General features: G+C 43.3%; 1 protein-coding gene across 1 annotated transcript in view; it reads right to left on the reverse strand.

The window, feature by feature from the left end:
* The window catches only part of LOC118225328 (ephrin type-A receptor 3), a 134,580-nt gene that overhangs the window by 8,249 nt on the left and 102,049 nt on the right, over positions 1–24,282 (reverse strand). Inside the window, exons 9-15 of the mRNA XM_035413532.1 lie at positions 21,715–21,782; positions 20,272–20,397; positions 18,236–18,421; positions 10,471–10,532; positions 8,838–9,047; positions 5,721–5,870; positions 4,220–4,413 (exon numbers count right to left, since the gene is read on the reverse strand). Coding sequence (XP_035269423.1) covers positions 4,220–4,413; positions 5,721–5,870; positions 8,838–9,047; positions 10,471–10,532; positions 18,236–18,421; positions 20,272–20,397; positions 21,715–21,782 — 996 coding nt within the window. The remainder of the gene's footprint in view (positions 1–4,219; positions 4,414–5,720; positions 5,871–8,837; positions 9,048–10,470; positions 10,533–18,235; positions 18,422–20,271; positions 20,398–21,714; positions 21,783–24,282) is intronic.

The raw sequence follows: 24,282 nt of genomic DNA on the forward strand, positions 1-24,282 counted from the left end.
ACTGATTAGATGACATTACAAGGTGGGAGCACATTAAAGGTATACTATTCTTAAACTAAACTGCAATAAATCTGCAATTCTAGTGATTGGACCAAAACAGCTTGTTCATAAACACCGATTTTCAGTCTCAGTCAGCATTGATGCTTTTACTCTCTGTTTCATGTTCAACTCTCTCCTTTCAGGCTCATTCAGAAAACACTCATGCATGCCTGCATTACCTCAAGACTTGGCTACAGTAACAGTGTTCATTACGCTACAAACAATTTCCTGAGCAAGTTACAGAACTCAGCAGCCCAAGTGCCTACCTATTCACAATCCTGCAATCACACCACCCCTTATGTACAAAATCCTACTTCTTACCTACAGTAGAGAGGACAATCGAAAAATGTATTTCCGGAAATTAACATAAGTATTGTGATTAAAATACTAGTTTAGCCTTAAAATAACGTATTGTGAACAGCAATTGTACATATATGGAATATTAATGTGATATATTGGCTGTTTTTGTGGCCTTTTAGCTCGCACTTTCCCAAAATTCCATCATTGATAAGATTGGGACTCCAACACCACCGAAAACCGATAGATTTCACTGAACATTCGACTGTTTACATTTATGGGGTTCTGAACCAGTGACATCATAATAACTCTTACTGGTTGATTTTATGTGGTCATTTATGGCAGTTGGTTCTCTCAGAATTCTGACTGATAGCCAGGTCAGTATTTTCACTGGACACTTGATACATCCCGCTTTATAACTTCAAAGTCCCAAGTCATTTCTGAATGGTTTAAATGGATTTTGACAAGTAGACAAGTTGACAAGTAGACAATTCATGCTACAAGCATGCTAACGGATTTGAGTGTGCTGTGAAGTTTAGGTAGCAAACAACAAGGCTGAATCCTTCTGACGTAATTTACATCGCGACTGTATGCTCAGATCGCCTAGTTTCACTCACTACGGCCAAGCGGAATCGATAAGGTTTCAGAAAATATATAACTTTTAAAGATTTAATTCAATCTTCTACTGGGACTTTTGCCGTTCATTGAGGGTGTGACAGAAAATTTCGGTGCTGCTAACTATAATCAAATGTTTTTCACATTTACCGTTCGATTGACCAAATACCATTCAAAGTACATTTTTATGGGTTAGTACTGTCAGATTGTGCTAGCTACTTCACATTAACCTTGTACGGCGATCAATAAAGGCTAACAGCACAGTACCACTTAATCCTAGTCACTTCTATCACCACTGTAATGAACTAAAAAAGGCGACAAACAACCTTTTCTACGAGAAATCTATTGTCAAGCTCACGCGCATACACTGCTGGCGACATTCTAAAGCTTCGTTTTGCCCTCCCTACCTACAGGGCACTGAACCTGAGGCACCTGTTCACACACTCAGATCAGCAGCTGATTCAGGTCTCTTACTCCTCCCTGGGTGAAAGTGGAACTCCTGAGGAAAAGCCATCTGGGAGGCAAATTCACTGACTACTTTTAAATCAGCACTTAGTGTGTCTTTTTAGTGGTGCTTCCAAAACCGTTTAAAATCATGTCATCCCTTGGCTCACTGCAATAAAAATAACCGTCCAGACATTGTTTTTAACACTATAGCTCTATTCTGCTCGTGTTATTGTAATTCTTTTTTTCTTGAAATAAATTTGTAGAAATCTGTAGAAGACAAATGGAAAATGTCTTTGAATTACGCACTTATGATGCGCGTTCAGAAACCTACGTTAATGAACACAGCACCCATGTGAATACGCAGTGACTCAGAGTACACAGCTGCCTTACTGCTGCCTCAACTGAAATGACCCCACGCTCTCTGGAACTGGGTGTGCTGCGTGGTGCAGCTGCACCTGCAACAGGAAAGAGCTGTGCTTGAGTTGCGAGAAAACATACAGACTCATTGAAGAAGAGTATTACTGTAATTGTTAAAGGCTAGAAATAGTTAGTCCCATGATACTCTATATATTATAGCACTCTCTTGTTCAAAATGTTGCCTCATTTAACCATATAGTTCACAAAAGCAATCTCGTAAGGGATTATAATAGCCTACCCGTTGTGTTGTATTTAAAACAGGACATTGAGTAGCAATAATCAAGCAGGCTGAATTTCAAAATGACATACAATGAGTATTCAATTATGGATAACTCATATGTATTCAGTGGAATGTTTCATTTGACTAAATTTAGATTTTTCTCTGATGACATGGAGACTGCTTTGCGCTTATATTGATCATATTGTACATTTACCACAAAAAAGTATTGTTGAAGTTGATTGTTTAGTTGTTTGTACTCCCAAACAATTGAACTTGCCAACGCCAGTAAGGGTATTTTTATACATTTTGATTTCACCATGTAGAAATGACAGCATTTTTTATAGATATTTCCTCCATTTCGGGGCATCATAATGTTTGGGATTAATGACTTCACAGGTGTTTCTGATTAGTCAGATGTGTTCACTTGCTTCCTTAGCACAGGTGCAATAGCTTTCAGTATCCAGTGCCCAGTCTTGATTCTAGGGTTTTGATTGCTTTTGGAGTCTGTTATTGGTGTATGTGAACATAAGTTCCAGAGTTGTGCCAATGAAAATCAAGGAAGCCATAATGAGGTTGAGAAATAAGAAAAAAAAAACAGTCATGGACATATTCCAAACCTTACGCTTTTCAAAATCAACCATTTCGAACAGCATTAAACTGAGCACTGGTGAGCTCCATAGTTGCTGGTAGGCCAAGGAAGACCTCTACAGTTGATGACTGAAGAATTCTCACCATAATGAAGAAAACCGAGCTAAAAGAGACTACACTGCAAGATACAAAATACTAGTTAGCCACAGAAGCAGGATGGCCAGGTTACAGTTTGCAAAGAAGTACTTAAAAGAGCCTGCAGAGTTCTGGAAGGTCTTGTGGACGGATAACGCCAAGATTCACATGTATCACAGTGATGGCAAGAGCAAAGTGTGAAGACCAAAAAGAACTTCCCAAGATCCGAAAAACTCCCTCATCTGTGAAACATCATGGATGGGTCACACACTACAAGCAGTCATTTTGTCTTTGTACCAAACATTTAAGGAGCTCACTGTATGTATTCTTATAACTTTGATAGTGAAGGTAAACTACAACAACTGTAAACTGAATCATTTCTCAGAATGGTTATTGCATTAATCTGGCCTTTTTAAAATAAGGCTCTTATTTTGAAGTTATAATATTTTAATTATTTAGAAACCAATAATCCAATCCAACCAAACCTGTTCTTGATTATGTTGATTATTGTCTTCATCATGGAGCTTTGAGGTTCATTACAAACTGCAGAGCCCCCGCTCATCACTGTATATTGTCCTCCAGAGTAAATTGGCCTGCTCTTTCTACATTTTGGCTTAGTAACAGGTATATTTTTATCTACAAGGCCATACTAGGTAGACTCCCCTGTTATTTATCTTTCTTTTCTTTTATCAAAAATATGGTACTTATGGGTGACTGTCTCAGAATACTGTGCTTATGACTTGCAAAACCTCAGACTGAGCATCCTTTTCCTGTAATACCTGACAAAAGGAGATTAAACTTCAGGACCTAGTTACCTAGTTACCTAGTGAATTTAAAGCCATTGTAAAGTCTATGGAATCAAAGTTTATTGATATTTGTAGCTGCTTAAATTGATAATTGAAATTTCTTTTTCCCTTAAACTTTTTTTGTACAGCACTTTTATATTGACTGCTGTCTTGATGAGGGTTTCATTGTTTTGTCGGAAACTAATATCTTGATTTTAATCTTACTGGGGACTAATCTGGTTAAAAAATAATAAAACAAATAAAATGTTTTCAGCAATGTATTTTATTGTATATAAGAAGGTACAAACTTGCAACATGCAGTTGCAGTGGGAAATGCATTTTTTTCCCAGCTTTTTACCAATGGAAAGTGTGACTCATTACCATTTAATGCTCACTTTCTTCATCACTGATAATAGAACAGGGAATCTGTTCACTGCACCATAAGGCGCTTTTTTATTATTTTGAGTAAAAGTAGCAGACGCAAACTCGGGTATTCTTTAGCACAACGCCACTTACCTGAAATGGAAAGCGACCTTTGAAACATGTTGAATATTGCAAATATTTGCTCCAGTAAATGTCAAATAATAAATAATAATAAATCACTTTATTAAAAGGGGAATGAAAAGGGCCCTTGGAGGACAAACGTGGAAAAAAGAGCTCCTTTGTGGGGACTCACCAGACGGAACTGTTGGCCAGCTGCCTGAGGCTGCTGGGGTTACGGATGAGCTTGTCTAGGGAGGCGACGATCTGGGCGAACTTGGGCCGATCGCTGCGCCCCTTCTCCCAGCAGTCCAGCATCAGCTGGTGCAGGACCACCGGGCAGTCCATGGGGGCGGGCAGGCGGTAGCCCTCATCTATCGCCTTTATCACCTGCAGGTGGCAACAGAGAGGTGGAGGGAGAGTGAGATAGTGAGGAAGAGTCAAGCAGTGGTTAGAGCACTAGAGGCTGAATTCATGAAATGAATATAACAGCACAGTGGCTGGCAGTGCAGAGCAGTAGTTTCAGGATGGTTGGATTCTGTACTCCAAGTGTGGTTGGTTACAATCAAATCTGATTCTGTTGACACAACTTCCTGTACCATGCAGGATGTGTATGACCTGGTCTAAGTTTAAGGGATTTCCAAGCAAAGAGTGTCAGTCAGACCAGCAAAGCCAAGTGGATTTCCATACCTTATTTTGCACTCAGACAAAGAGTAATGAGAAATTGTCTGAGTCTCTTTGTGTAAAAAGAAGGGGTTAGCAAATTTGCGTAGGCTTTTGTGGATGAGCCAGACTTCAGAAGACACCTTGTTTCATTTCCCCGCATTGGAGACTGGCATGTTCCTCATCATTGTGAAAAAAGCTGTGCGAATTTACAAGCTGTTGCCTGGAGAGAGGAAGCCTTTGAACTGCCCTGAGTTGTATTATCCGGGCAAAATGGAGAACAGCTGTGCCTCAACGGTGGGAGTGTAATCTTAAGGTTTCCAATGAACGGGGCCCAGTTGGCGGGATTTGGCTGTGGACGAGGCTGCACGTGAAAGAGGCCACTCTCTGACGGGCTCATCAGCGGATGAGGTTTTATGTGCCATAGTTTTATCGTTTCGTATAGTTTCTAAAACTCTCGATCAGTCACACGGGGCCTTAACCTTGAGAGCCGTCCCCGAGCAGCGGATAAGGCTGACGGCATGTGGAAAATCCGCCAGGACCTCATCTGTCTCTGACTCAAAATCCCACTCGTGAGAATCTAAAGAGCCTTGACAAGCCGTGCCTTGGAAACACTGGCTAGCAGCGTCAATTTAACGGCTTTACCTCTGGAGGAATCGGGATGGCTTCCTTATTTTCTGAGTTATGATTCCTCAACCGTTGGTCATACCTTGGCAGGCCCCTTCTGTTGCACCGATGGGGATAAAACAGATGGGCGTCGAAGGCGACGGTTTGAAGATTCGTTAACGGGAGGCCAGATCGTGTCGGGCGGTCTGGCAGTGTCTGCGGCTGTGTAGCCTTTCAAACACACGGTGGGAGTGGCGGAGCACTGGAAAGCCAATCGGTGCGTGGCGTGGAGGGGAGGTAGCATCTTGCGCATTTTCTGCTCTGATATCCTCTTTGGTTCAGTCTCCATATTGTGAAACAGCCTTTCAATGACTATAGCTCACACTGAGATAATGAATACGAGCAGCTCAGCCTTTGGCTATACTCACATCCTGATTGGACATCTCCCAGTAAGGGCGTTCCCCGTAGGAAATGACCTCCCACATGACAATGCCGTAGCTCCACACGTCGCTGGCGGAGGTGAACTTCCTGTATGCGATGGCCTCTGGCGCCGTCCAGCGAATAGGAATCTTCCCCCCCTGAAAAAAAGAGAATAAATTAAATAGACAGGGCAAGGTCACGACCCTCACCATACCAGTGCCTCGCACAAATTTCAGACGTTGCTCTCCTGGCGCGTTTGTGACATTGTGATGTTGTTGGAGCAACCAGCAACGAGGAAGATTATTCTCTGTACCTGTCCCAAGGGTGCTATTCAGATCTGAGAGAGGACGATCAAAGCACCCTGTACAACACGGAGGGGGTATGGACGGGGGGGAAGGTGGGGTGCAGGCAGAAGACATTGTGAGGGAGTGAGGGTGGGGTGTGCCTGCGAAGATAGCCGCACATGGAAGAAACACATGGGACAGGATTGACCTCTCTCCCAAAAACTCACAGACCCCCACCCCCTCCAATCCTCTGGCGGTTGGATCTCATCTGGAGGAACATGCTGACATTGTGGAACACAAGGTGCTGTTGACGGCAGCCTAACAAGCTTTTGGAAAGTTAGTTCAGACAGTTCCACTGGTGCTGTGCTCCCCTCCTCCTCTCACAGCAGTGATGGGTGGGGGTGGGGGTGGTGGTGAAGGACTCGAGAGGAACATTCTGCCTCTTTTTTTCCTCACTGATGAGGTTATTAAAAAAATACTGTAGGAGGAATCGTCTCAGCCTGTACCTCCAAACTCCACAGTTGTGATGGAATTTCTGTACATCTGATTGGGTACGGACACAGTGTCAACCAGGCCAGTGCCCAATGTGCTTCTGTTCCTGAGAACATTAGACACTTTCCAGACAGGACTTCAATTACAGCTCACTACCAGAAGGATCTAACCTTGACCTTACCTTGACATAGTAGCCATCAGCCACACACACACACACTAGGGAAGTGAGGGTATGGAAATTTCACGGTATGATAATCGTAGTACTCAGTATCATGATTTTCGGTATATCACAGTATCAGGTTTTAAGCTAAAAAAAAAAGAAATCACACAAAATTTACAACTCGATCTGTTTTATGGATCTGCAGATTTTTTAAACCATTTCAATTGAAAAATAAAACAAAAAATGCAACTGAATAGTTCACTCCTTGTAATTAATGAAATTAAATAAAAAAAATTAAAATCCTATTTCCTGAATCCAAAGTGAGCCCACACAGATGAACGAGTTTGCTTTTTGAGGGGATATGATTTTCATTACGGTCGGCATAAGAATCAGCGAGTGTTGTAAGGCACTGCAAACGAAGATGCCGTGTAGCTGTATAACAGCCAGCTAACCAGCTTTGCCAGGTGGGAATTATTAAACTATCGTACCGGAGGCTTTAAATTATCGGATTTTAAAGAAAATTATCGTACACAGCCAAAAAAGAGAAATCATACATGTAAATATGTAATTTTACATATATAGCGTATAACAAAAATAGCGTATTTATTGTAAGCAACAACCTTGTTTGACACGCCTACTCACATACTTCAGCCAATGAGTGGAATACCAACAGCCACAAAGGGGAGAAAAACATTTGCACACCACATACGCTGCGTGGAAGCAGGCAACTTCCTGGACCCTACTCAAATGAATGAGGCTCACACTAAAAAGCCTGGTCTACGGATAATGTCAAATAGCCTACAATTGAATCGCAATCGCTCAAACATGTTATCGTTATAATTGAGAGCTGTAACGTTACAATTCATCAGCATGGAAACAACAGTTGTATAAGTCATCAGTGTAGAATTATAACATTATGCTGTATCAATATTTGTTTGTTCTTGTGAAAGCATGTCTCTTTTCAAAACGTCCAAAAAGTCTCTCAGTGCATAACTGGCCCTATCTAGTCTGTGAGTTCAACTTCAACCTCAGTTCTTCTGACGACTTTCTCTTTGCCTCTCCCCTGCTTTCGCCTGACTCCTCGGCACTCATTTAGCTAGTTTTTTTAACTCGTTTTTTACATGAATGAAAAAAATTACATCGCTGGTAATTTGTAGGTAGCAAGCTAGCTTACATTTTACATCAGAAAGGACGAGCGGGAGAACGGCAGCCGTGCAGCTGCTCGCTCCCGTGGGGGCACGCACGTCATGCATCAAGCATAATGATTAGCTGATAAGATGCGACCTGTGTTTTTAAATGACTTTGCCTCTAAATGAAGGATCAGATTTAATTATCTCAATTCAGGTCCAGTATATTATTTAATATGGGTTATTTAGATATTTAATTAGGGTAATGGTTGGAAAAAAAATTCCCCGCATGAAAATAGCTTTTGTCACGTGATTTACTATCGCGGTATTACGGTACGTTTATGATAGTACTATTTCATATTTGAATTTTACAGTATACCATCATACCAGGATACCGTCACATCCCATCCCGCATGCCCATTTTGATCAGTAAAAAAAAGATGTCCACAACCCCAAACACATACACAAACACTACACACACATACACGCACACAGACACACGCACACATACATACACGCATACACGCACACACACACATACATGCACGCTCACACGCACACACACATACAAACACACACCGATGTCCACTGACACACACTCTGATATACGCTCTGAGGCACAGAGACGGTGAGCTGACCTGGACCTGATTTGTGCTGTCCGCTTGAGTCAGGAACAACATTGCGGTGCAGACTCCGCCCAGACTCCGCCCAGTCCCGCCTTGCGGCCCGACGGAGTTACAGGAGCGGCTCATTGATCTGTCCTAAACGCTCTCAGCCTGTGAGCTCACAACTTCAGTCCTGTGAGCGAGCGGGCGCTTCGCTTGCTACACTGTCTGCACTGATGCAAAGGCGTCCATCCAGGGTCCCCCCTGAACTCATTATCCTTATTTTTTATGCTTGTAAATCCTCAGCATCGCAAACACACCACCTTGCTGTTTACCAGAAAGGAGCCATCAGCAAAACAGAGAACTCCGCCTCAAACTTTGCTGCGTCTTCCGGATTCGGAGGACAACACGGAGGAAGAGGAAGCGGAGGGTGACGGAGGAAAGCGAGAGGGCCTACCCTGGTGGTGTAGGCCGCTTCGGGGTCGTCCTCCAGCACGCGCGACAGCCCGAAGTCGGACACCTTGCACACCAGGTTGCTGTTGACCAGGATGTTGCGCGCGGCCAGGTCTCTGTGGACGTAGTTCATCTCCGAGAGGTAGCTCATGCCGGCGGCGATGCCCCTCAGCATCCCCACCAGCTGGATGACCGTGAACTGGCCGTCGTGTTTCTGGAAGGGAGGGGAGCAATGCTTCGTCATAGATGTGAGACTGGACAAAGCCTGCAGTCAGTCAAACACTCACACTGCCAAGCAATGCTTCATCAGAGCTGTAAGACTGGACACAGCCTGCTGTCAGTCAAACACTCACAATGCTAAGCAATGCTTCATCAGAGCTGTAAGACTGGACACAGCCTGCTGTCAGTCAAACACTCACAATGCTAAGCAATGCTTCATCAGAGCTGTAAGACTGGACACAGCCTGCTGTCAGTCAAACACTCACAACGCTAAGCAATGCTTCATCAGAGCTGTAAGACTGAACACACCCCACTCTCAGTAAAACGCTCCCATTACTAACAGTCATGAAGGTTTCTGTGACTGTATATTTTCATTTAATATTTTAATACACATGCTAGAAATGTGGGTATGCATTAGCTGCAAGTTAATTCCATGACACACTTTCTCCAGTGAATTAAATTTGATACAGCGGTCTTAAGTTTACTTCATTTATGACTACGTATATCACCTAGAGCGTTGCTTCTATTTCCTAAACTTAAACTTCCTAAACTTACTTCTTAGCCTGTTTGTTTCTGATACTGAGGAGAACCATGACCATGACTAAACTCCTGGAGGAAACTGATGGGTGGCATGGCACTGGAAGACACTGGCAGCCTAGCAACAAGGCAGATATGATCTGATGTCCATAATACACAGGGAGATCAAAATGGCGTTTTTATTCATTTGTATCAGGGTCTAAATTCTACTGCATACTTGTTGCATGCTGATTGCGTCATGAGTGAGTGACGCTTAATTGATCTGTTCCCTGATTAAACACGTGTATTCTGAGGAGAAGGGTCTGAGCTGTCGCCCATAAAATGGATAGCATGATTAAATGAGATTTTTATGTGCACGGCGAGGAATATTTATGGAGCTTCATTATGTCCTCCGCTGGCAGATGCAAAGTTATAGACAAGGTTATTTTTTGCACATTTAGCGCTTGCATTCAAATGCATTTGTAATTAAAAGGTGTCCACTTAAGAATAATGGCTTGGGTGTAATGCAATTTCAGTTCCAATTTATCCTTGGAGTGACAAGACAAGTCATACATTTGCAGATTGCAAAGAATGGGGGGGGGGGGGGGTATGCAAGCAGATTGACATGAATGAACACTCCACCTCCCTGCCTCTAATTCTTCCGCAATCTCATTCGTTTCAATTTCAGGTCTGCGGCATTTTGAAATGCCAGGCCACAGTTCGCGCAAATGCACGTATACATTTTTTCATTTTCAAACTTTATTAAAATAGGCCCCGGACTTAACCGTGACACTGAATCAACCCTTGAGTGGCCTTTCCGTTGTATGTCCGCCTTCACGCTTCTGCCTGGCATTGGCTGCCTGCAGCAGACGTCCCGCACCCCCAGCCCCCTCCCGACTCACCTTCAGGAAGGTATCCAAGGACCCGTTCTCCATGTATTCAGTAATTATCATCACTGGCTTACCTGCAAGGACAAGAGTTTCGCCTCAGTATGCAAGACGAGTCACCGGAAGACAATGAGTAAAACGACAGACGACAGCTCTGCGCTCTGTTCCAGAAGAACCGCTGCGCCAGCGTATTGGAATCGCTTCCAATTGACGTAGTGTGCTTGAGAGACACGAAGAAAAAGCAGCAGAGAGAAGAACGCGGTCCCCCGTCGCCCTCCGACTGGTCTCTGTTATTCATCAATCCGCAGGCCTTAATCCAAGCTTTCAGTAAGTGTCAACCGATAATTCGAGTAAGCAATCCGGAGAGAGAGGGAACGTCCCTGTCCAGAAATGCCATGAATGTTAATGAGTTCTTGATGGATGGGTGAGGGTGGGGGGAGGGGGTGGGGGGGGGGATTGGTCATGAGGTGTTCAGTGATAGATTGACTCAGAAGGGAGGTGGAGGCAGTGTGTGTGTTTTTCAGTGTGTGTGAGGGAAAGCGAGAGTGCGTGTGCATTATTGCGCATGTGTGGTGTGCGTTGTGAGCGTTTGTGAACTGTGCGGTTCACAACCTGTGGAGTGTACACTTGTGTATGTACGTGTACGTGTGCATGCATGTGTGAGAGAGGTGGAGGGGGGGGGCACGTTAAAACCATCTGGCGAGAACCCCATTCGCCTCATCACGGCGTGTCATCTGCAGCCGACACTCACACCTGCGCTCCGCGACGCGATTACGGTCGCCCCCGGCACCCTCGGCCGCGAACGCGCGCTGTCAATCACCGTGCTCTCCCCGCTCAGCGGGCTGTGGTGCTAATCCCCTGATTATCACCCCCCCACCCCCACTCAGGGAAACAGCCTGTCCCCTGTCTGGCCTCCCGCCATCACCGCGAAGGAACGCAGACCAACCCAGCACTGCAGCCCAACACCGCAGCTCACAGCTTCTACGTACTGGACCCAGTCAAAGGAGAGATGGGCTCACTGACTTACTGTAATGCACTGGCTTGCCCTGTTTGCTAAATTATTAGCATCATCTGAGCAGGACTGAGCAGTGTTTATGGCGGCGAATAACCGGTGATGTATTCGCCTTACGGCCAACCATAATGTTAGTCTTGTCCAATAAAAGGCAGCAAATCTCATAACCTTGAAGATATTAGACTGTGTGACGCTGCCTGGGGACGTGACTGACTTTGAGGGAAAAGATCAGAACCGCGGTGTGTTAAGAGGCAGGGGTGGGAGGGTGACCCTGCCACCTGTCCCGTCTGCAGGCCAGATGAAAGTGGGCTCGGCCTCCTTCCAGAGGAGGAAACGGTGGAATGACTGAACGTGGGCTGCAGCGAGCTGGCCGTCTTGCAGCTTCCGTACCGCTGCGTGCCGCACTGAGCTAGACAATAGCCGGGTCACAGGGAGCCACGGTTAGGCGTGAGCCGCTGAGACAGCTGAGCTTGCGCCGGCCGTTCTGCGGAGTGGGTGGGATTAGCAGAGGGAATGGCCAGAGTCGGTCAGTGGGTCAGCTAACCAGAACACGGGAAGGGGAAAACGTGTGGGGGCGAGGGGGGGAGTTGAAACGTGAGGCAAAGCAGAAAGGGGGGGGGGGGGCATATAGCTGGTGTTTATAATGGAGCGAGGTGGGGTAGAACACCGCGTTCTGCTGTGTGACTCGAGAGCTCTTTTTCCCTCAGTCAGGAACACTAAATATCCCCAGAGGTAACGAGGCTGGAATCAATCTGTCAGTCCTGCCGCCTCTCTCCTGCGTCCTCACTTCCACCAAAGAGGGAGAAAGCAAAGGAGGGAGAAAGAAAATGTGAACTGAGATAGAAACAGATGGAGAGATGAGAGAGGAAAAGAGAGAGAGAGATTTATACAGGTGTGCCAAGAGCATAGACAGTTGGGGAGGGTGGGAGGAGGGGGTGGAATTTAACAGCTAAATTTTACACTGAGTACTATGTCTTCGGTCCAGGACTCCTAAATAAAGACTGTGACAGTTATGATGAATTGGCCTCATTTTCCCCAATCTGAAGTCACTAATGTTGGGAAGTATACAGGAGGCGAGGGAGGGGGTGTGGGTCAATAACCATGAGAGAGACAGAGGGGCAGAGGGAGGGAGAAGGGGAGAGAGAGAGAGGTGAGAGGCAGAGAGAGAGGGTTAGAGAGAGAGTGAGAGAAAGAGAGAGAGAGAGAGAGAGAGAGAGAGAGAGAGAGAGAGAGAGAGAGAAAGAGAGAAAGAGAGGCACAAGAGCAGGAAACCAAGTCGCTGGGCTCTAAGACGTGAGACTGAGGCTGTCGTACACCACAAATGAAATCACCATACCTCTCAGTGATAAATGCCCTACCCACCACTGTCCCCTCCTCCTACTCCCAAATACACACAAAAAAATTCGATACAATTCTACTCTCATCCCGTAGACTAATGTGGTTGTCACTATGGCCTAGGAGAGGCAAAGCCAGGCGGGTAGAGAGAGGCCGGCAGCACGGACTGGCAGGAATTTACGCGTGTGGCCCGCTCCCGGCGCGTCTGCGCAAGCTCACAAGCAGGCTTTCACAAGGGTGGTTATACAGGAAAGGTCACCGCAGTGCCACCTGTCATCTGAAATCACCTCCTCTACCCACCACCTGCAACAATGTGTCAAATCAAACTCAGCCATCTCGATCTGCTGGATCCTCTGACCCAGCCTCAATCCAATCCCAAACACACACACACACACACACACACACACACACACACACACACACACAAATACACACACATACGCACACACACACACACAAATACACACACATGCATAAACACACACAAATCCACGCAAGCACACACCCACAGACACACACGGAGAAGCAGACACACACACACAAGGACAAGCAAACACACACACACACACACACACAATCGTGCTGTGCTCATGCTGACAGGGTAAAAGGATGCCACAAATTACAATTTAATAACCAGGAAATAAATCTCATTTCTGAAGGAAATGCGCAAAGGCCGCGCGATAAGTTCATTATGTAAAATATTCATGAGCTATTTATCCAGGCCCCCAGGTTATCTAAGTGATAGATGCCCAAAACCAATATTCTCTACAATATTCGCCACAATCAACCAATTTAGCATCAGCAGTGGGCAGAATCATTAAAACGGCCCTTTGAATAAAAAAGAGGCCATTGTACTGTCCATCAGTTGGCTTTGAGAGACTCAAGCTTTTACATTAAAACATATTATCACATGTTGCGGGCAAAAAAAATAACTGAATAAATCAGGGGAAAAAAACGTTTTTCTGAAACAGGAAGGTTTTTGCCCCTGGAAGCACTGTAATATACATAATTTTTTATACTAAATGATCAGCAAGCATCTGCAATGGATTGTGTTCTGAAATAATTTGCGTTTGCCTCATAATTTCAATTCATTTAAATGATAGTATTGTAAGGTCTATGACGTCTATTGTTAGAAGATATGAAGGTATGAAGTCTGTTGTTAAGCTTAACTTACAATGGACAACCATATTGTACTGTAATATCTACCATACAAACTCTATTGCACTACCAGTGGATGAAAACAGTATTAATGGGCAAGTGACTCACTCCAGTTTCTCATTGTTAGAAAGAGACACAATGCAAGAATCCAGGGTCGTCAAACTAAAGTCCTGGAGAGCACCATGGTCTGCAAGTTTTTGTGGTGTCATTTTACTAGCAACTGATTTAGGCTCTGGAAACAAGGTGTGCAGACGCTTAAGCCAATCGATGATGTGAACTCATCACTTACTGTACGTTCTGCAGACGCTTAAGCCAATCGATGAAGTGAACTCATCACTCGCGTTCTGAAACACCGAAAAACCATCAGATACAGCAGACCTCCATGACACCATCGCTGTTGCCACAGCTAAACATTATATTAAGATTCCAGTCATTTCCAGTCAAAGGTTGACTTAAGGCTTTCTTTGCTTCAATGCTATGTAAAATGAGGCAAACCATTTGTAATTGGTAAATGAAAGCTTATTATTAGGCAACTCCACAAGATGCAGAAGGATGCATACTCCAGAATGACTGGTGTGAGCTTCTTTAGGAAGCAGTTACAGTACTGCGATGCTAACAGTGAATTATGAATGCACTGTGTGGAATTCTCTATCTTGACATTTTAATGTCAACAGTCAAGTTTACTCTGCACAACTTACATAATTTGACAAAAGTTTGTTTCCCTCCTCTTCATTATTACATAATTATTATCCTATAAACCATATGCCCCCAATATAAAACTTAAACCGGTAAATTATTACAGCATTGCATTCCTTTATTTTTTAAATGTTGCATAAATCATGTTTCATGATATTGTTTTTAAACTTACATCTTTGTGATATTTCTTTTATTAATTGCTTAAAACAAAGAGGATTATAAAGTTGGAGACTGCCAAACAGATTATTTCTAACAGTCAAGCTCAGGTGTTCCAAAACCTACAGTATCAACAAAGCGAAAAAAAAACATTTACCCAAAAATGTTGAGACTTTTAACGTGTTTAGGACTAAGTGTTTTGCCCTTAGCCTTTTCAAGACGAAAAGCTGCAGCAGTCAAAGCAGTACGTACATCACCTTCATGAAGTCGAACAAACTTTCCGTACATTTATTACTCCCCTTTCCATTGTTGCTGACAGGAAGAAAGCCAAATTGCAGACTTCTAGGCATCGCTACAGTGCAGAGAATGGAAGCTGGCAGAGACGGCTGATAAGTGTTATTGTTATCGAAGATTAGATAATCAGATAATACGCCAGTTAGCCACACAAAGGGAAGATAACAGAGATGATGACAGCTATGCATTTTTTTTTAGATATGCGTTGTGATAAAGAATAAAAGACTATTCTCAGCTCATTCTTTTAGCTGCGTGGAGATTTGCATGACAAAAAACACCAATCACAGCAGTTCCTGTTTTCTTCTCTATTCTTCTAATGGAAGAATGGCATTTGAGGCTCTCCTACCATGTGCCTTTACTGTCCATTTTGTATGCACCAACGAGCCCACACGCGTGCACACACACACACACTCATGCACACGCATTTTCTGTCATAGGCAGAAGCATCCTTTGTATGCTAGGAAAGGGGTGATATTTACAGCTCGGCCCCTAACGCAGGACCTAATCTACCCTGACCCTTCAGCCCCTGAAAAAAAACAGGCTGTGACCTGTTTTTTGCTCTGCCCCTCCCGCAATTACATCTGATAATTACACACTGATCAAACCCTCCCTCTACACATGTGCACACATACAGTACAGACACAAATACACTCACTCTCTCAGACTCACGTTTCAGAACAGACACACGCATTTACTCCCATGTACACACTCACACACACAGGTACACACACACGCACTCTCACACACGCACGCCACACACACATGTACACACACACACGCGTGCACATGCACGTACACACGCTCTCATGCACACAGAAATACACATACACACACACACACACACACGTTTGTATTGCTATACTTGTGAGGACTTCCCATTGACTTACATACATTCCGTAACCTCTAACCCTAACCCTAACCCCAACCATTATATGCCTAACCTTAAGCCTAACCTTAACCTAATTGTAACCCTAACCCTAACCCTAAAACAGCCTCTTGAACTTGTGGGGACCAGCAAAAAGTCCCCACGTTGCATAGTTTTCCTCATCTTTATATTCTTGTGGGGACATTTGGTTCTCACAAAGATAGTAAAACATGCCCACCACACACACACATATACACACACTCTCATGCACACACACTCTCACACACACAGAAACACACACACACACACTCTCACACACATAGAAACCCACACTTTACTGCTCCCCTTTCCATTGTAGCTGACACACCACATACACACACACACACATCCAGCACTATCACATTGGGTCACCCTCTGTCCAGTGACCCTGGGTACGGATCGCTGACTCGCGGTCAGCAGTTCTACCCACGGATCAGCGATCACAACTGTCAGGTTCTGGTCTCATCGTCAATGAGCCCCTCTTCCGAGAGTCAGCAGAGACCACAGTGCAAACCAAAGAGCCACTTCTGCGTTCAGTTTTTAATGGTGTCTGTGTGTACATTTTAAAATTTGAATTCATCTTTCATAATGAACGCAATTAAAACCCATATTTGCATAGAGTACATTAAAATACCACTTTTGTGGGAAGAGAATTTAATAACGGAGCCAGGAAATTATGCAACAATTCGCTCTCTTGATATGAAGCAAACTGTCGCTGTTCTCTGGTAGGTGAGAGTAATATAAACTGTTTAAACAAAAGTGTACAAAAGGCCAAAATTAGCATTTCACATTAGAGAGGAGGAAAGAGAAATGTTGAGGGAATGAATGTTTTGTTAATATGCGTGATGCTGAATATTCATGAATCTAAACACATCCAATTAACTGTCTGAATTATTAATATTCATAGACCTATAAATATGCATGGTCCTTTTGTTGCAGGATAGGTGCTACACTAATCAGACTGTCACTTTGCTCATTCTTGATAGCGTTAACAGACAAGGGTCTCATGTCTCTTAAAGAAAGGCTGTTGCATGTCTTCCTTTTGAAATGTTTCTTAAGGAGAAGCTGTGTTTGACAAAGTTCACCAGGGTCCTGTGTTCCTCGTCGATGGGAAGGAACCCATTTTGAAGGAGAAGTGCATTGAATATTCACATAGTAAAATGTTTGGTGCTAAAATTACTCTTAATGAGTACATATGGTCTCTATTGCACTCAGAGTTGAATTAACACTGGACATGTTACAGTGTAAGTCACACAGCTGCCATTCAGCTCTGACACACGTAAATACTTCCACTTCCTGTAATTTCAGCTGATTGAAAAAGATCATTTAAGCATGGTGATGTCTGTCTACAATCTGAAACCAGACATTCTGAAACCAAGTATTTCCTCAAGCGAATTTCAAAAATGTGAATCTGTGAATATATTTTCCACATAAGGGTACAGCTGGACCAGGTGTGGTGCACTTTAATTACTAAAGTGCACCACATAAGGCTAAGGGATAGACCAGGTCCAAGTGGAGCTCATAATCGCAACTGCACAGGCCCTCTCTTGCATTAATTTGGCTCTGTTCACACCCGCTAATCATTCTTATTAAACGCCACTCTGTGTAAACACAGACAAACACAAACAAGCAGGTAAACAAACAACAGACGTCGTCAACATTAGCGCCTGTGTGCTGCGGCACCCTTTATCAGATGGTAGCTCCTGTCTGATCCTTATTAACAAGAGACCTCTAATTCAAAACAAGTGCAGGAGTGAACAGGGACAAATGTGCATGTTAATTAGCTCTGTTTCAGCAATGAGAGCTAGCTCCTGAGGAAAAACGAACTGGTCATGGGTGTCCATCAGGTGGACATTTTGATTAAGTTGTAGCATGGGTAGAGAGACTAATTTTTTAGGGAATCATACATGGGATTACTGGGGTGTATATGAAATGTGTGTGTGTTTTTGTTTGTGTGTCGGTGTGTCTGTATGTGAGTGTGTGTGTGAGAGAGAGAGAGCGTGAGTGATGTGTGTATGTTTGTGTGTGTGCCTGTGTGTGTATTAGCGTGCATGCATGCGTGAGTGTGTGTGTGTATGTGTGTGCATGTGAGACAGAGAGAGAGAGACTGAGTGTGTGTGTTTTGGGTGTATGTATGCTTGCATACATTTGTGGGAGGGGCTCTTCAGGCTAACACACAGGATGGTAACAGAAAGCAGGCAAGGAGAGGTAGGAGGTCCACTCACATCTGGTGACCACGCCCTCCAGGCGGATGATGTTGGGGTGGTCGAATTGGCCCATGATGCTGGCCTCGCTCAGGAAGTCCCGCCTCTGCTGTTCTGAGTAGCCCGCCTTCAGGCTCTTGATGGCCACGTAGATCTCGCGCTTGCTGGGCAGTTTCAGGCGCCCGCTGCACACCTCCCCGAACTCACCTGTGTGCAAGCAGAGCGCTCATCGTCATCTACATTCTCTGGAAACAGAGCTCCAGAACTCACCAGCCCTCAGACTCACCCAGGAGGGAGCATGGCTCCCTAATTCCACTCCAGATCTGGTGAGTTTTTCTTCGCTCTGTTAAATATCGTGGGGCAAAGGACTCGGGATGGAGACTAACCTGCTTTACCCATACCAGCGTAACATTGGTTACACTATATTAATCACAAAAAAAATCTTTTAAGTGAAATGTCCAAACATCAAAAAGAAAACTTGCATGCCACTGCAAGTCTGAGAAAAAGTCCATTAGAAAGAGGTCAAGAAGATGAGCTAGCCAAAAATATGTTGTTATTTTATTCAAGCATTGTGCAAATAAAAAGGGCCCAGGTGCGAGGTGCACAAACAAAAAAGACGAGAGGGAGAGCAGGCACAGCACCTGTTACTTGCATTAGAGAGCATATCATAGAGTGCAGAGCACAACTTGCTATGATCTCTTAAGGAGTTAAAAAGGTAACTACATAGAAAAAGATCAATAGAGCGTGTTCTGTGGCTAGTTGGATCAGGATATAAGCTTGCAGACCTTGTATATCTTCAGAACTTGGACAGAATAGCTCTCTATTAACATGCAATATAATTGCACTTTTATTACCCACTATTTACAAGTGTAATTACATAGCAGTCACATAGCAGCCACAATGCAATAGAGTTACACGGACCTCGATGTTCAGACTTTTTACTTTTGCAGTGTCATCCATGAACAATTCAGGACTTTTTTTATAATAGGATCAGTAGGGAAAACCCCAAAGGCTAGACAGTGCCTCTGCACTGTGCGGTAAACAAAAGGAGATTCTGTTGAGGGCAACCAATCAATCAGATTTAATGTAGCATGCTCTATAAAGGAAGTAAACAGAGTTGGAAAAAGAGCAATCACTCAACGACGCAATTCTACCTTCAAGCTATGCTGTTTTTGAAGACAAAGTGATTTCCTGACCGTTTGCCTGACATTATTACGACTTGCACCGAATATGAAGGTGCAAAAAATATGTAATGCACAATAAAATATTAAAGCGAGAGGCGACCTGCCAATGCGTTCCCTCTGCTATTCTCCATTCCTCGCTTAAAGCTCCCTGGATTGCATGACTTACTGCAGTGCAGCTGGCAGCAAATCCTAGCCCGTTATATTTGGGAACAGAATGCAGCAACACAGACCAGAATCCCTTTGTTTCATAGATGCACCAAACTCACACGCAAAGAAACAAAAGGACCCAACCTGCAAACGTGATGCGATTCTGCTTCTCACATGCTGTGCAAGACTAATGTTTCACTCAGATCCTTTTTAAAAGAGCTGATGAACAGATTTATTGACAGACACTGAGAGAGACATTCTCTGTCTCCAATGATTCTTGCGGTGTTGGAAAGCCTTACCCTGGATCACAGTAACGGGCCTTTCGTCTGAACAGTAGAGAGCCGCGAATGACACGTGGCTCCATTTCTATCATCTTTCCGTCTGAGTTAATGAAGCTCAGGCAAGAGAACTTCCGTCATTTCTTAAAGGTCGATATTGATATTTTCACGTGTGTGTTTATGTGCATGTGCACATTCGTGTTTGTGTGCGTGTGTGGGTGGGAGTGAGTGGGTCTGTGTGTGTGTGTGTTCATGTGCATGTGCACATTTGTGTGTGTGTGTGGATGGGTGTGGGTGGGTGTGAGTGTGTGTGTTCGTTCATGCACGTTGTAGTAATCCATGAGCTTCTCTTCAATTGATGAGATTGCCCATTTTAAAACAAAGGTAATTGTAATTGTGTTCTGGTCGATTTGTGTTAATAGTCACATGACACTGGGCACCCACTCACCTGCGCCTATCACTCGCTCGATGCGGATGCTGGAGACGTCGATCTCCTTGGCGAAATCGCGGATGGCTTGATTGGGGTCCTCGTACGTGTGGGGGTGAATGTATGTCCTGCTCCCCGGGAGGTTGACTGCAGGAGGGCGATTAAGAAGTCGATGCCGAGAATGAGATAATAATGGCGCTCTACAGCAATGCTTTCCCCATTCATTAGCGTGGCTTCTATTAACTCCATAAATGTTCAGTAACATTTCCAACATCATCAAGAGTCATCTTAGGCAGGTAGATGAGAGCCCTGCTCCACAGAAAATCTGCAATTGGCAATGAGATCACCAATTATGACCATTATTGCTTCCCGTGGTTCACATTTAGAGCAAAACTACGGTTTCCCAGCCGACAGGAAATGTTGCGAGAACTTTGGGGAACGTTTCGATTAGATTGGAATTTGGCTGTGAAATAACTGTAATCATGAGATTTCTCACACACACTTAGAGCACATTTGTTATATACTATTATGTTATATATTTGTTATACTAAAATTACATCTTTGTTTAACATTTAGCCATTCTGGCTAAAATAACATGAATGACCATGCACAATTAAAGCACTTTTAATAACAGAACTGAATAATTGTCACAGTTGCAGTGTTCTGCAGTCATAATACTACATACAATAAAACATGTGTTAATGTGTTTCTTGATGCATGGACAGATTCATTTATTCATATACATTGCTTTGTAAGTTGTTTAAGTTGCTCTGGATAAGAGCGTCGGCTATTCAGCTGGGTAGATGCTGCCTGCAGATCATTGTTCCCTCACTGATATTGTGACTTTTATGACACAAGAAGAACCATCCCTAGCTTGCCATCAATTGTCACTTCACACAGTGTATCGTTCTAGCCTTTTCTTTGGTCAACGGCTTTCAGTTTCCTTGGTAAATGACACACATTGGCTACATTCTTTATGGCATTAATGTACAGTATGTAAAGATTGTATTTTTTGAGAATGCAAGATGATTGAAATGCATGTTTTGCTAGTAGATTGTCAGCTTAACATGCAATGTTTTATAGACAGCTGACATAAAAAAGCAATGTCCCAATGAGATTCATTCTTATATTGGGTTGATTATTGGCTTTTAACACATAAAATTATTTGTAGCTATTATATGATAAAACATAAAATAAGGATTTAACATGAAAGCAAATTCAAAACACACTAATTTTCATTTGACAAATATGTAACGTTACATATTTGTCAAATGAAAATTAGTGTGTTTTGAATTTGCTTTCAAAGTTACAAACATTACAGAATCAAAATTCTGAATTCTTCTGAATTCTGAATTCATCTGAAAGTCTGAATGACCCCATTCACATTTAGGGGTTGGCATCTGTGAGGTCCTACTGTATTATGCACTGTACATGAGTAAGAGTGAGAAGAGTGGTGCCCCCTACCTCTTCCATGCTGAAATTGCATCTTTTCTTCATCAGGGTCCTGCTTTGCTTTTATGTACCCACAGTGTCTGAAACAGAGACAGCTTTGTGTCACATAACCATCAGTCACGGGTGTACACACACACACACACACAAGCACACGCACACACACACACACACACACACACACACACACCCAGAAGCCATGTGCACACATGGGGGAATATAATGTTCATTTTTGCTATTGTGTGCATTTGACATCTTTAAGGGGAGACAGCTGAGGGCCACACAAACGTCAATATTTCCGTGTATTGACCTCACATGGCACCCACACGCAGTCTTTACCCTGCTGCTCCATGGGCCAGTGAACCACGTCCTCTGGCCTCGTAGCCTGAGGGCGAGGAGCCGGCTTCTCCTTTCACAACAAAACTAATTGCATTTCAGGGGCCCCCACAGATTTGGCATTAAACATACAGCCCCTGTCGATTCCTGAGGCCTGCCTTCTTACCCAATCCTGCTGAAAAACCGCCAAAATAAAAGGAGAGCCACATTTCCCCTTTTCCTTTTGGAACAGTTTTTTCTTTCATCCGCTGTGACTCGAGCCCCTTTCAGAGGTGTAAATCACCAATAGTCACCAGGTCTCTTCAAAGACCTAAACACAAGTGAATTACAGCTTCAAATATAAGCCACATATAAGTGATGTATGAGTATTATAGCGCGGCAAGAAAATGGCACCTTTTATGACACCTGGTCTTTCGCCTTTGAAAAGATATCCATTTTCTTTCTGTCGCAGAAGAAAAAGATTGCAGAGTTGGAGGGTTTTGATCTTCAAATCTCATATTACTCCCATATTTTGCAGTACAGTTTGTACACAGCTTAACCTTCCTTTCAGATGTTTAATTTGTTGTAAAAATAAAAAATAAAGAAATAAATAAAAGCAAAATAAAATCTAACTTTTAGTGTCAAACTGTGCCCTAAATTTCAGAAGTACTGGATCAGAAATTCAGATTACATCACCATACTAAGCAGACTCTCAGAGTTGGAACTAATGGTGAAATTGCAACTCTTCAGACACCCCCCTGCACTCACCAGATAATTCACCGGGTTGGACTTTTGAATGTTTAAAATGAATCATTGTTAAGTTGTAACTCTGTGGTATAACCCTGGCTCCATAACAGCCCTGTCTCCCTCATCCCAACATCCTCCCACATCCACCCACGATTGGTTTACTTCGAGGTTCAGGGTTTCCACACAAATAGCATTGATTGATGTGAATATTAAGTGTGTATATACCATTTTCAAGAATTCTTTTTTATCACCACAATTCTGAAATTCATGCGATATCAGGCTGTGAAGGACAAATACTTTCTGAGCTGCATTACTTTCAAAATGCATTGTGTCCACAAGGACACATAGAGTTTGCAGATTGTGTTGCTTCGGATAAAAGCGTCTGCCAAATAAAATGTAATGTAATATAATTGCAAACGTCTACCATCAAGACTCAGGAGTTGCAGTGACAAGTAGTAAAATTAGTTAATAAAAATAGAACAAACACAGATTATATACATTTATATTCTTTTCACATTTGGCAAATTTCGATTAAAACATTTTCAAGGACCGTGGAAGCCCTAAGCAGCAGGGGTGGCAGCGTACTATAATGCTGAGTGCACAGGCAGGTAATGAGGGGGTTGTGTGTGGGAGTCAATTTACTGGTGGGTACCCTTCAGCAAGGTACTTCACATGAATTACTTTGGGGAAAACATCCAGCTGTATAAAAATCCAAAACTATAGGGACAGTCATGGCAAACTGATTGTTTTCCAAAATCATATTTGTATTTCAAATCAAACAATGACTATGAGGCAAAATTCAGAATGTCTACATTTATTTCACAGCTTTTGTTTAACATATACTGAGCAATATTACAACAATTACAATATTACAAGTCAACTCTGCCTATATCAAGTTAGCATAGGTATTCGCAAATTGAATGACTTCCATGGCCAATATTACATTGCATACCCCTTATATTTTATGACTGTGTTGTGTCTGCGACTCATGGTCATCACTTGGTTCATGATGTGATCCTTTGATAAGTTCTGCCAAGGTTTTACCACTGATCTTTCAGTTTCTGTGTGTTTACTGGGGATTTGGACTTGTGAAAAACATGTTCAGTGAGGACTGGGCCACATCAAACAGTTCCACCATTTCTATCTGACAAGCTCCTTGGTTAATTTTGCTTTATGGTTTAAGTTTAAGTTGTCTTGCTGCACGATCAGCTTCCATTCAATGAGTTCGGTGGACTATACGTTTCTGTACACGTCAGCTGCCATTTTGTTGCTGCCAGCACTGCTTACAGGCCCAAGTCATCAAACTGTCTCCACCCTGTTTGACAGATGAATCAGTATGCTGAGAGGTCCAGAGAATTCCCTGTCTTTCTCCACACTTTCACCTTTCCATCTCTCTGGTACGGTTCATCTTTGTCTCACCTGCCTTGCTTTCAAAAGTCACCAGGCTCATCTTTGCATTTTTTTTCAAGTTCCAATCTTGCCTTTCTGCTCTTTGTGCTGATTTTTACATCTGGAAGTGTA

Source organism: Anguilla anguilla, chromosome 4 (assembly GCF_013347855.1).
Source record: "Anguilla anguilla isolate fAngAng1 chromosome 4, fAngAng1.pri, whole genome shotgun sequence".
Taxonomy (NCBI): Eukaryota; Metazoa; Chordata; class Actinopteri; order Anguilliformes; family Anguillidae; genus Anguilla; species Anguilla anguilla.